Consider the following 13,724-nt stretch of genomic DNA (forward strand, 5'->3'; position numbering starts at 1 on the left):
TACTAGGATAGTTCGGTTCTTTCTGTTAAAGCCTTTTTGTTTTCTAAAAAAAAGTCCATTGTTTTTTCGTACCTTTCAGAAACTAGTGGCATTGCATTTGTTCTACATGTCCCAGTATAATTATTTTTGGTTGAGAATTGTCCTTACTAATTCGTAAGAATGAAGTGTAAAATTTATGTTTTACTTCATCTAATAAAAGATTGTCACATCAATATTTTATTTAAAATTTAATACATCTTACTACACTCAATAATATCTCAATAAATTTTCAATCTGGTTGGATTTATATGAGTATTAGATTTGTTTGGCTGTGGTTTTTCTTATTTTTAAATATGTAATAAGATCATGTGGTATGTTGGAATTGAAGGAGTAAAACATGAGTTTTACACCACATCCTTACATAATTGATTTTTTTTTTTCTCTCTCTCTCTCTCTCTCTCTCTCTCTCTCTCTCTATGTTTGTGTGTGTGTGTGTGTGTGTTTCAGCAATAATGTCTTCTAGAAGATGAGTCATTTTCCAAAAAGTGTTTTTTATAAAATTATCTTATTTTCCTATATTTGGTAGCAACTTTAAATGAGTTAAAAAAAAATATTCTAACTTTTTTTTTATTTAGTTTACTGCGAGATAGAGTTATTTTTCAAAAAGAATCAGTGCAAAACAATCCCTAAAAATAAGTCATACTTTTTATGTTGACTAAAGATAGTATTCATTTGACTCATTTTTTCCTGATGCTATCAAATACAGGAAAACAATCATTACACAATGTTTTCCATCAAAACAGTGATGCAGGCCAAGACTTGCTAGATAGGCTAAATTAAAGATTTACCCTAATGATAGGATGAATAGTTTATGGATGTCACTAAAACGGAGGTAGCGGATGTCACTCAACGCGACCAAGTCACACACTTGATTGATAGGGGGAGTCACTAAATTCCAAAGTAAGGATACTTGCAAATAATTTTCTAAATAGAAACTTTCTTCCTTTTTTCTTATGATTTCTTATTGATAATAATAGGTGAATACATTGCATGTTAAATAAATGCCTACACTAAATGCTTGATAACTTCCAATACAAATGACCACTCCCTAGACTGATTTCACATCACCCTATGATCAGATTTATTAGGCTAGATCAACTACCAACAAGACTTATTATTTAGGGATAATTATAGTAAACCCACTTGTTGTATGACCCGTTTTCACTTTACCTACCCATGGTTCAATCATTTACACTTTGCCCACCTGAACTTCAATCCGTTATCCATCCATTACCCACCTTTGTTAAAATCAGGGGTAAAATTTATTTTATCTTCACTTTTATGTCTCTCTCCTCTAAAAACAAAAAATAACAGAAAAAACTCAAACAAACAAGATCAAAAAGGGGGGTTTTGTAGCTTGGGTTCAAGGACACACTTGCTCTTGGTATGAACAGTCTTGAGCCAATCAATCCAAATAAAATTTTCATATTCGCACAAATCCTTAAAAACATTTACAAAAATCTTACACTTGAAAATGCTCTACTCTAATTTCACAAAAATCCTTTCAGACACTTTTAGTTATTCACAAAAATCATACACGGCTTCACCTTAGTTCTCTCTTAAATCTCAAACCAAAACCAAAGCAAACCCCTCTTCAAAACCCAGACCCACCACACCTAGCAACACAAACACAGACCCACTACACCCACAACAAATAAAATAAAATAGCAGAGAGAGAGAGAGAGAGAGGCGGATCGAAGTCACAGTCGGAGCCAAACTCAACACAAAGGAATCCATGGCCAAAGCTAGAACTTGCACTGCTGCAATATTCATTTGTCATTGGTCCATTCATTGCCACCATTGCTCTGTTCACTGCTGCTATATTGGTCCGATTCATTCGTCTTCCTCAACTAGCCGCTCACGTTCACCCAAGCTCTCTATTCAGTCAGCCATCTTTGTTCCTTCTCGCCGACCTCTCTCTTCCAGTCACCCTCTCACCGAGCCATCTTGCCCACAACGCAATCTTCCAACTCGACGGAGAGGAACAAAATTGAAATTGAAATTTTCGTTGCAGCCACCAACTATGACAGTGTCGTTTTTGGTTGATGGTGGATTGTGGGTGATGCCGTGAATGGGTTGGGTTTGAAAAGAGGGAGAAGTTAGAGAGATAGAGATGAAGAGGGAGAAAAAATAATAAATAAATGAAGGAGATGGGTCTAGAAGCTATTGGATTTTTTTTTATTTTTTTTATTTATATTTGATTTGTATTCCTCCAATTTATTCTCGTAGAAGTTCTTCAGCAATCAAAAACCCTAACTTTTTGATTTTTGTTATGTTTGTTTTTTCTTAAAAATTTGTTTTGCTAATGGCAAAGGGAAAGGTGGGTAACAGAGTCCTAACGGAAGTTATTACAAGTGGGCAAAGTGTAAATGATTGAAACACAGGTAGACAAAGTGAAAACGGGCCATACTACAGGTAGGTTTACTACAGGTAGGTTTACTGTAATTATTCCTATTATTTACTTTGACTAAATAATAAAGATAAATAAAAGACAAATGGACTTATAAATAAATGACACAAATCGCCTATGTGGCTATCTCATAAGTTGTCATTATGCTCTTGCATCATTCTCCCCTTCTTGAAAAAGAACTCGTCCTCGAGTTTGACTTTAAAATCCTCCCTCGATCTTTTGGAAGTCCAATCATTCATTTCCATCCGTTTATCTTCAACAATACAATTGAAACCAACATGCTATTGATCATTCTTTTCTTGCTCATGATAAATATTGCTGAACAAATTTTGATTTGTAATTTGTTTTGCCAAAGTGTAGCTCACGAAGCCAATGCTACAAACAAATTAGCATACTCACTCATTGATCCAAGATTTCCATCTTTGCAAATTTGTTGTGGCTTTATCCTTGTGAGTGTTGAACCAATTTGAATTACTTCACGTTGCACAAAAGCTTCTCAAATAAAATCATGCATCATTTCTAGACAAGGAGTCTTAATTTCCATTGATAGACCAAAATCAACATCCAGAAATTAAATATTTGTCAATCTCAAGAAAATCAACATGTGGATTTCTCTCCTTAAGAAATGATGTCTTTACACCCAAGTCTTCTATGGCTAAAGGAATAAACCTTACCTCTAAATAATTCTCTTCTGTAAAATCAATGATCTTTTGTATTTGAACAAAGAAAGCCTCATCATCATCTTCTGCAACTTTACTATTGCACAATTCACAATTTTCAACAAGGTAATTATCAAAGATTGTTGGAGAATTCCAATCTACAATATTATCGTCTTTAGAGCACTCTTTACCATCTATAAATATGTTTGAAACAAAAGAATCCATGGAGGATGGACTCACAATGGTAGTTTTCGAAGCAGAATCTGAAGATGTTGAATGATAATCATTGGAATCATATTCCTTGCAAAACTTTGCTTGTCTGCTTCTATGACTTTGAATTGGAAAGGTTGGAATTCGATTAAGAATTTTATTCAACTTTTGATAAAGAACTCCATAAGATTGCCTCAACTCAATAAGTTCAGATTGTATATCAACACTATTGGTGTTCCTTTGATGTCTTGGAGCCATTTCAAATAACAACTAGAAAATTCGTATCTTTCTGATAGATTGATGTTTGCTCAGTAAATCATGAATATCTCACTGTAGGAAACTCGAAATCATGATCCGCTTTTTTTGCTTGAAATTAGAAAGATATATCTTTACAACCATATATGGTCCTCACAGGAAAATATAGATTTTCCAAAGAAGAAGAACATTCTTTTCTGAAACAGAATAAGAACTTGGGTAGAACAACAAGAACACTAGCTTTGATACCAATTTGATGCAGGCCAAGACCCGCAAGATAGGCTAAACCAAAGATTTAATCTAATGATAGGATGAATAGTTTAGGGATGCAACTAAACCGGAGGTAGCGGATGTCACTCAATGCTACTAATCGCGGATGTCACTCAATGCGACCAAGTCACTCACTTGATTGTTAGGAGGAATCACTCAACTCCAAAGTAAGGACACTTGCAAATAATTTTCTGAATAGAAACTTTCTTCATTTTTTCTAATGATTTCTTATTGATAATTATAGGTGAATACATTGCATGTTAAGTAAATGCCCACACTAAATGCTTGATAACTTCTAATACAAAGGACAACTCCTTAGACTGATTTCACATCACCCTACGATTAGATTTATTAGGCTAGAACAAGACTTATTATTTACTTTGACTAAATAATAAAGATAAATAAAAGACAAATGAACTTATAAATAAATGACACAAATCGCCTATGTGGCTGCCACATAAGTTGTCATTATGCTCTTGTATCACACTCTCTGTATGTTTCGGCAATAACGTTTTATAGAACATGAATTATTTTCCAAAAAGTGTTTTCTATAAAAATATCTCATTTTTCTATATTTAGTAGCAACCTTAAATGAGTTGAAAAACAAATTTTTAACTTCCCTTATCTTGTTGTGAGATAGAGTTGTTTTCCAAAAAGAATTAGTGGAAAACAATCCCTAAAAATAAGTCATACTTTTTATGTTGACCAAAAATAGTTTTCATTTGACTCATTTTTTCTAATGCTATCAAATACTGGAAAATATGGAAAACTATCCTTACACAATATTTTCCATCAAAACACTCTAGAAAATGAGTCATTTTCCAAAAAGTGTTTTCTATAAAAATATCTCATTTCCCTATATTTAGTAACAACCTTAAATGAGTTGAAAAACAATCTTCTAATTTCTCTTATATAACTTGCTGTGAAATAGAGTTGTTTTCCAAAAATAATTAGTGGAAAACAATACCTAAAAATAAGTCATACTTTTTATGTTGACTAAAGATAATTTTTTTTTTAAAATGCTACCAAACACTAGAAAACATGGAAAATTATCAATGGAGACATTCGGGTTCAAATCCCCCTATTGTAATTATCCAATTATAAAAAAAGAAAAAAAAAGGTTTTGTGAATCCATATCCACTCTTTATATTTATTATGAGTCAAGATCAAGTTACATGAGATGTAACGTTTTCTTAATATTACACCTAATGAATTTTTATTTGATTGATAATTTGAAAATATTGCGATTGGATTGAATTTTCTCTATATTCTTAAAATGCATATTAAATTTTGTATTAATTGAATTTTATTTATTATTCAATTAAGAAACTTATAGTTTATGCAAAATTTTAAGAGTAAATCATATTTTTTGTTGTAGTAAGTAACTGAAACAACAAAAAAAATATAAGGAAGCAATGATGGAATTATGTAGAGACCAAGAGGCCATCCCTCCTCCAGGCTTTTGATTTGTTTTATTATTACGGAGGATCCCATACACAATCTACATGTTGTAATGATATGGCTTTTTGTTTTTAGAAAATTATATTAATGTAGCAACATGATTTATAGTTTCTAGTTCACTTGTAATCAAAATGAAAAATTTGGAGGGAAGAATTTGATGTTGGCTTTGCTGCTTTTTAAGTTATAATGTTACTAAATTTGTTTGATTAGTATACTAATTTGTGTTCTGTTATTACTAAAAAAAATTATATATAATTTTATCAGTTATACCTGTATTTGTATATTGATTGATTGATTGATTTTTTTGAGCATGCTCTGTAATTGTTGTTGAGGGGTATAACTTGAATAGTTTAGTGTGAAACTATATCTTGAAGTCTTTTGCAGCTTTAGTATACAAATATATAATGTCTACATAGATGATGGAATAGACGATTATGATTAGGATGATGGTTATAAGAACCTTAGAATGAGAATAATTAAATATTTACTTCACCTTAATATTCATTTTGCTTTTGGATTTCATATTGTAGTTAGCTAGTTTCCATTTGCTAACTGATTTTGAATTTTAAATTCGGAACTTAGAACTTGGAAAATATATTTTATATGTGTTGATAAATATTTTGGTATTTTTTTTTAGAATACTAAGTATTTTAACACACACATGGAGGGGAGAAGACCTTAAAAAAACTGACAATAGTGTATATTCAAAATGACCTAATTCTTAGATATATAGTACAAGTTTTAAAACTCTTTGGAAAATAAGTGTGAGTTAAAGAGGTTTAAAATTTGTGCTGTGTATCAAAGAGTTAGACCCTTTTGAATATACATCATTGTCAGTTTCTTTAAGATTTTATCTTCTCTCCTCTATGTGTAAAAAATATTTTGGTACTTAATTGCTAATTAAACATTTATTGAATTTTTTAGATACATTGACTAAGCGATATATGACATGCAAATTACATTATATGAAGCAAATCTTTATTTTTGTTTTTTGTTTTTTGTTTTTTTAAGCTTGTGCTGTATATCAAATAGTTAAGCCCTTTTGGATATACATCATTATCAGTTTCTTTAAGACATTCTCTCATCTTCTCATTTGTAAAAAATATGTTAGTATTTGATTGCTAATTAAACATTTATTATTGAATTTTTTAAATATATTAACTTAGCAATGTATGACATGCAAATTATATTATATGATGCAAATATTTGTTTTTTTAAGTGATGAATTCATAATTTATATGATTATTTAATTACAAAGTCATTATTAATATATTTTTTACTTTAAATTTGAAAATAAGTATAATTTTATGATCCACAATTTCAACTATCTCCTACAATTCTATGTAAAATTTCAATCTCGACAACTTTGACCTAAAGCATTATTCAAAGTTTTTATTTTCTCCGTCATACATATGACTTTGGAATTGAATATTATTATTGAATAGGAAGGTTCCATGATTGAAAATCTTTTTTATTTTTTATTTATTCATGACCAAAAAAAAAAAGTAATTCTCAACCGGGGAAAGTGATATCCCCCCAAAAAAATTGCCAACCGATCTAAATCACAATGGCTAGAGTGTAATTATACCTGATATAATAAAAACGGATAAAAAAATAACCCTTCCTTATCATTCACAGTTCACACGCGCCAATCATTTTCTCACCCCGATTTTCTTAGGAAACAAACACCCCCTTCCCATAAAATACAAAAAAAAATTCCGTACGTTTCAAAAAAGTCTTTTCTCTCTCTACAAACAGGCAAAAACTTTCCCTTCATTTTCACTGCTCTCTCATTTGTATTCTTCTTCTTCTTCTCGATCAAAGCAAAAGCGTCCCTTAAGTTTCTCGATTCAGATCTCGTCGCTTTTTGCTTGCGGATCTCTAGGTCACCTGCAATGAGTCGCTACGATTCCAATCCTTTCGACGAAGAGGAGGTCAATCCCTTCGCGGTGAGTTTTGCGCTTTTGTATTCCGTATTTTTTGAATTTCGTCGTTCAAATTTGATTCTTTGGATTCGAGAATGTATTGGTCTCTGGATTCGTCGAATTTTGTTGCTCTTTTTGCTGAAACTCTTTGTCGATCTCGATTTTGTAATTAGATCTGGTGCTGTATTCAAATTCCTAATTCGCAATGTGATTCAAAATTTCAAATAGCCAATTTTTTTCATAAAATAAATTTTCTGTTTGGTTTCCGAGAAAGCGAGAAGAAATTTAAAGCCTTTCTAGCAATATGTTCTTTGTTAAATTTTTAGGTATCTGTCTCTATGTGCTAAGTTATTGAATTGACATTGTAATCATTTGCTTGATATGTTTAAGATTGTTAAATAGTCTTTGTCTATGAATTTGAGTAAATGACATGTTGAATTTTGCCTATCAAAAACTAAGATTGACAATTTACTCTATAATAACCGAAGGTAAAAGCTTGAGTTTGTAGCAGAATATGGTGATGATAAATAGAATGGAAATGGTTTACAGAAGGTTTACGTTTTTCATTGTTTTGGATTGGAGAGTTTTGTGGTAGCTCATAGACGGCAGTGAATTGATGGTGTAATACGAACCAATTTTATGGATTTTTCTTACTCATGAATTCTTTGATCGTTCTTCATTTATCCCATTTTTTTCCCCTTCATTTTTATTTTATTTTATTTATATGACCTTCATATAATGGGTTTTTATTTATATTATAGGACTCGGGAGCTAAAGGGAAAGGATCAGGGCAATCAAATTATGGTGGAGGTGCATTTTATATGACAGTAAGTTTGCCCTTTTCCTTTCCTTGGTACCTTTACTTTTTAACATATAAGACATATTTTATTTTTGGCTAACTAATGTAGAAGAGGAAACATAGGATATGGATTGGAGAAATTTGTTTAAGGATAGGGGTGGCATCTATTGATGAGAAGGTGAGGGAGAGTCGCTTGAGATGTTTTAGTCATGTGCCATTGTGCCAATGGGAGTGAATAATTCACTAGTGAAGAAGTGATTTGATTCAAGTTGAGTGAACGAAATGCTATAGAGGAAGATCTAAAATAAATTTGAGAAAGAGATGTGTTAATTAAGGAGGTGACAGAGTACGATTTTGGATTAGGATAGAATGGCAAAAAAGTGTATAGGTGGTCATCCTGATTAGTTTGTTGAGGGTCCATAGTTGACCCAAAGTTTGGGACTAAGATTTTGTTGTTATTTTGATGCTGAACAGGCATCTGTGATGTGCTTTATTTTCATAATGAGCAACATTATTCATAGTTTTCAGGTTCCTTTACATTGTTTGGTCGGTTGATCCAGAGGTGTGGATGGCATTGGTTATTGGGTTGATTGATTCTGAATATTACAGAACTGGAAAATTTGGATTCATATATATGTTGAAATTCGTTTCTATTTTTTGTAATCAATTTAAGTACTTCATGATGTTGCAATCAATTGGTAGAACTCTGGAGGTTTGACAAGAATATGAGATTAGACTTTAACAGGATCTTATTCAATCTGTTAGCTTTAGTTCTTGAGTTATATGTATTTGTTTCATGTTCAGAGTGTTCATTATTGTGAACACGATGTTTTTTTTTTTTCAAAAGTCCTGTTACCTATATAAAAAGAAGAATTTAACAGGATCTTTTCCAGACTTCAAAGCTGCTGTGGCATTGAAACTCTTATTAATGAAGTAATGAACACCTGGGATGATGACTGCTGCTAAAGCACTCATTTAGGAAGTAAGACTAACAAGATATCTTGACTCATTTATTTTGACAGACTTGATGTACTGGAATCATCTACTTGTACACCTTAAGCAACACATTTAACTCTTATTCTTCTGTTTGTTATATATGCTTAATCTTTCTAGCTAGTACCCTATCCGCATTACTTGTTTAGCTTGTTTGCTTCATGGAATTTTATTCAGGGGGAGCTGTTTCAAAGTTATGGTTGTTTACTGTGACATTTTCTCATATTCATATGTGTATGCATCAGCATGAAGTAGTGGGTTGAGGGTGCTTTCATGATATACACTGACTCCATATAAATTCTTATAAAATTATTCTTTTAACATTTATAGAATCCTGGAAGTGTTCCCCCTGCAACCTCAAGGCTTTCACCCCTGCCTCCTGAACCCTATGATCGCGGTGCTACAATTGATATTCCTCTTGATAATACAAAGGTAGATTACATTACTCAAAATGCTAAATTGGAAACTACATCTTGCTATCAGAATTTTCTGTTTTGGCAAAGATTTCATTTTTTTCATTTAATTTGTTTCCTGTTTAACTTAAGGATTTGAGATCAAAGGAGAAGGAGCTCCAGGCTAAAGAGGCAGAGTTGAAAAGGAGGGAACAGGTAATTACTCTAAAATTTCATATTATAGATTCTGAAAATGTATGGGTAAATTATACAATCTTTGTAGACCATTCTTTTTTTTTTGATAAGTAAAAAAAGTTTGTAGACCCATCTTTCATGTCAATGGTATCAAAAGCAGTTGGGTTTGTTCATTTTTGGGGTTCATATATGGCCAATGAGCTCTAGTTCAAACAACACTTCCTCGCCTTGTAAGATCAAGGTGGAAAGTGAGGTTGTGAGTTTAAGACCTATCAAAAAAGTGTGTGTAACTTACCAATCAATAAGAAAAAAAGAAAAGAAAAATATAGTGTTCATATTGGGCAATTCTCTTCCAGTAGGAAGAATGCATGATAATTGTAATTGCAGACTTGGAAAGAATTATAGTCAGCCACTTTTTGACTGACCTTTTGTAGGTCTACTAAATATTCATATAAAAAACTTTATTGCTTTGTTTTTCTCCTAAAAATAGTTTCTTATCATTATTTTCAATCTCTTATGTTATATACAAGTATATAACCATTTGTATATAGTGACACACACACACACTAAATGTTTTACTTCGCTGTGTTTTATCTGGGTTCTTAATTTAAATTTGTACATCATATGTTGTTAGTGCAACCATAATTTTTTTTTTTTGAGTAATTTTGTATGCTTTTAGACATAAGCTGAGATTATTTGGTAATCACATATCAGCTTTCATAATGCATTGCAGGAAATAAAACGGAGGGAAGACGCTGCAGCACGAGGTATATTCATTTTTCATGTGCAACTGGAATTGAAAGAAACAATGACAGCAGTGTGCATTGCCGATTTTCCTTTTACTTACAGTGTAAGTTCTTTCTTTTGTTTTGCAGCTGGAATTGTTTTAGAGGAGAAAAATTGGCCACCGTTTTTTCCTATTATCCATCATGACATTGCAAATGAAATACCTATCCATCTACAAAGAGTTCAGTATGTTGCTTTCACAACATATTTGGGTATGTTAGCTAAAATTCCTATATCTTGGTTGTTAGTTTCAGTGTTTTAATGTTCATATAATATGCGCTTGTGTGTATTATATGTTTCTTACTTTTCGTTGTACATGTATTAGTATTTTGATTTGGCAATTTTTTTTGGTAATAGAGGAATAAAATGCGTTCATAGTTAACTAAATGATTACACTTATTCTCAGAAACATCAAACTTTAGAGCATCCAGAACATAAGCTGGAGGGGAAACATTAGGAACAAAATCAATGCAGCCAGCTTTAGTAAGAACGTCTTTGTATCCATTGGCTTCTATGTAGATGTGATGTTGGTTGTACTTATCAAAAAAAAAAAAAAAAAATGTAGATGTGATGTTGGTTGTGCTGCTTAGGCACCTGCACTCATCAACAATAGTCCTCAAAGAAGGCATTAGTGGCTTGTTTGATTTAATTAGTTCAATAGCTGTCAGAGAGTTACGTTCAATCTCTAAGCATGTAATTCCCATATCTAGTGCCATACTCAACCCATCTTTAAGAGATCCCAACTTGGCTTGGAGGCTTGTTGTGACACCAATTGCATGTGAAAAACCTCTCAACCATTGCCCTTTATGACCCCTAGAAGCCCCCTCCTTCTGCAACTCCTGGATTCCCTAAGAAGGAGCCATCCGTGTCGAGCTTGATGGACCCAACCCTATGATTTAGCAAATGATGTTAAATATTTTAGCTTTGTTTGAAAGTGGAATTTAGAGGCATTATGTGAAAGAAGTGAGCCCTCTCTCTTTGTGGGTGGGGTTAAATAAGGGGGAAAAGAAAATACAGCCACTACTTTTATCTTAATTAAAAAGCTACTGAGGTTGTTAGAGCATTCAACTTAAAAGTTTAAGTTATATAAAGGATAATTGGCCTTGCCAAGAGTCTTGTAGCTCAACTAACACCTATTGTTGTTTCCAATGAAGTCATCCAAGGTGCAAATCTCTCCTCCCCCATTATAATTATTGTATTATCATAAAGAAAAGGATGATTGGCTTTGGTTCTTTCTCATGAAGGTTGATACCTATATCAGTACATCTAATAAACGAGGAGAATACTATTTAAGTTCCTTTTTTTTTTTTGGGTTTTTTTTTTTTTTTTTTTTTTTTTTTTAATCCCAATACTTCAATGCAGAAAGAACATTAAAGTCAAAACATAAATGAACTTACCAGGTAAACCAAGAAAAACAACCCAAACTTAATAGCACTATCACTCCTGTAACAAGAAATGGCACAAAATGCTATGAGAGAACCTGATATGTCAGAACAAACAATAAAACAAAATTTTATATATAACAAGAAATGGGCAGCCAAAAAGAAAAACCATCGGCTTTTTCTTTTGTTCAAGAATTTTACTTACCCACCTAGCTACTCTAGGTTGGGGTAGGTCCTGGTGGAGAAGTTATAGATACCTTTCCATACTTTGTTCTAAAGTACTTCAGTTAATTTCCTCTGCAGTATTGGGCTTTGGCAGTATTTATCAAGCACTTCTAGGACCCAAGACTCCTGAAGAGTCTTTTTCATTCTTTGGTTATGTATGGAAAGACAGAAATAAAATTACTACAATTTTGGGTATTCACTTAATTTTGTTAGGTATAGATGTTTTTCTTCTAGAATTCAAAGCTATTTATTTTGGAGGCATATATGATACCTGGGCCACAAGGGGGAGATGTAAGAAAAATACCAACTTGACCCTTAGCCCAAGTGTCATATTTAGTTATTTACAAAAATCCCCTTTTGGAAGAGCAGGATGGATTGTTAGTGTGGACGATTTTGAAGCAGCAAAGGTTACTATAGCAGTTAACAGGTCTTACTATAAATAACATCCCAGTCATCCTAATGAATTCAAATAGTCGAAACATAGACCAAAAGCTACTATCAAATGTTTTCCAATGTCAGCATTAACTTAACACAATCTCTTCTTTGTATCTCTCACACCTACTTTTACTTATTTATTTTAAATGAGAAACACTTCCTTCCCTGGCCCCATAAATGCATTACATATTTTCACAAATAATTATTTATTCATACCACCTAAAAACACTTCTTTTATTGATTTATTATACCACCTAAAAATGCAACTATATGTATAATATTTCTCCAACATAATGAGTCTATTTGTGTGTCAAAGCCTCCCAGTATTTCACATTCTTTCCATACTTCTCCCAAATTTACAACTTGTTTCATTGACATCTTGTAGCTTCAAAATGGTGGCACCCATCCCATAGATAAACATAACAATGAGAATAAATCATTTCAAAGTCCTCGCAAATAGGATGGAAGTCAGCTATACAGTTTTTTCCAGGAGTGAACAAAACAATCAAGGTCAAATCTTGCAGAACAGTACCTCATTGCACGGTAAAGAGGGCGATACCACATTACATATCCTCCAGGAACCCCCGCTATGAAGTAGATGATAGCAAGAAACCAAATTGTTGGACCTGCAAGAGAAGAAAATTTCAAAAGACCAAATTATTCAAGAATGTAATGTAATAAGATTATTTTTTACCTGTCAAAGAAAAGTAAAGTAATAAGATTATGGGTTTGAATCAAGTTGCAAAACATACTTTCTCCTTTGATCCAGGCTGTGGTAACTGCAACAATATTCCACAAAAGACAAACAACCAAACCTGCAAAACGTTACAAAGTTCTTTCAAAGTCACTTTTTTACTTTTTTGTAGAGACCATTTTGGCATGCTTTATCAAAAGAAAAAAAAAATCTTTTATATAAAATCAGGGAATACAAAATAAAGTCACAAAGCTGTCTCAACCATTGAACAGAGGCATATCTCAACCACAAGCTACAATGTCCATATTATCAGCAATTCAGCATATGATCTAAAATCGAAAATAAAAATAAAATTTTAAATGCTTAGGGTACTTTTTGAATACGGAATTAAGCATTAATGAATATCATATTCGCTGTAAGACACAGGCTAATTCAAAATGCTACCATATTCTTTAATTACAAACTTAAAAGTAATAAGCCGGAATTAAAATGCCAATGGCCTCTAGGTCAAAGTCACCTCCTCCTCCCCTAATAAGAATGAGAGAGGGTGAGGTCATGGATACAAGTCCTAATGGGAGCGTAACTAAACAATTA

The 13,724-nt window shown here is 32.3% G+C and overlaps 1 protein-coding gene and 1 long non-coding RNA gene across 3 annotated transcripts; one reads left to right on the forward strand and one right to left on the reverse strand.

Moving 5' to 3' along the window:
- Positions 1–6,923: 6,923 nt before the first annotated feature.
- On the forward strand, positions 6,924–10,606 carry LOC112014940 (secretory carrier-associated membrane protein 1; the record flags this gene model as incomplete). Of its 2 annotated transcripts, XM_065772306.1 has the most annotated exon segments (6): positions 6,931–7,253; positions 7,991–8,056; positions 9,352–9,453; positions 9,567–9,629; positions 10,342–10,375; positions 10,484–10,606. In XM_065772306.1, coding segments are annotated over 6 exon segments (442 nt in total), but the record flags the coding sequence as incomplete, so codon positions are not given.
- Positions 10,607–11,746: 1,140 nt separating this feature from the next.
- LOC136067049 (uncharacterized) lies at positions 11,747–13,317 on the reverse strand. Its single transcript, XR_010628567.1, has 3 exons — positions 13,189–13,317; positions 12,969–13,062; positions 11,747–11,837 (listed from the first exon to the last, which is right to left on the reverse strand). It is a non-coding gene; the product is annotated as an uncharacterized LOC136067049 (long non-coding RNA).
- Positions 13,318–13,724: the final 407 nt, after the last annotated feature.

The sequence above is a fragment of the Quercus suber genome, unplaced genomic scaffold (genome assembly GCF_002906115.3).
Source record: "Quercus suber isolate HL8 unplaced genomic scaffold, Cork oak 2.0 scaffold_56, whole genome shotgun sequence".
NCBI classification, from domain to species: domain Eukaryota; kingdom Viridiplantae; phylum Streptophyta; class Magnoliopsida; order Fagales; family Fagaceae; genus Quercus; species Quercus suber.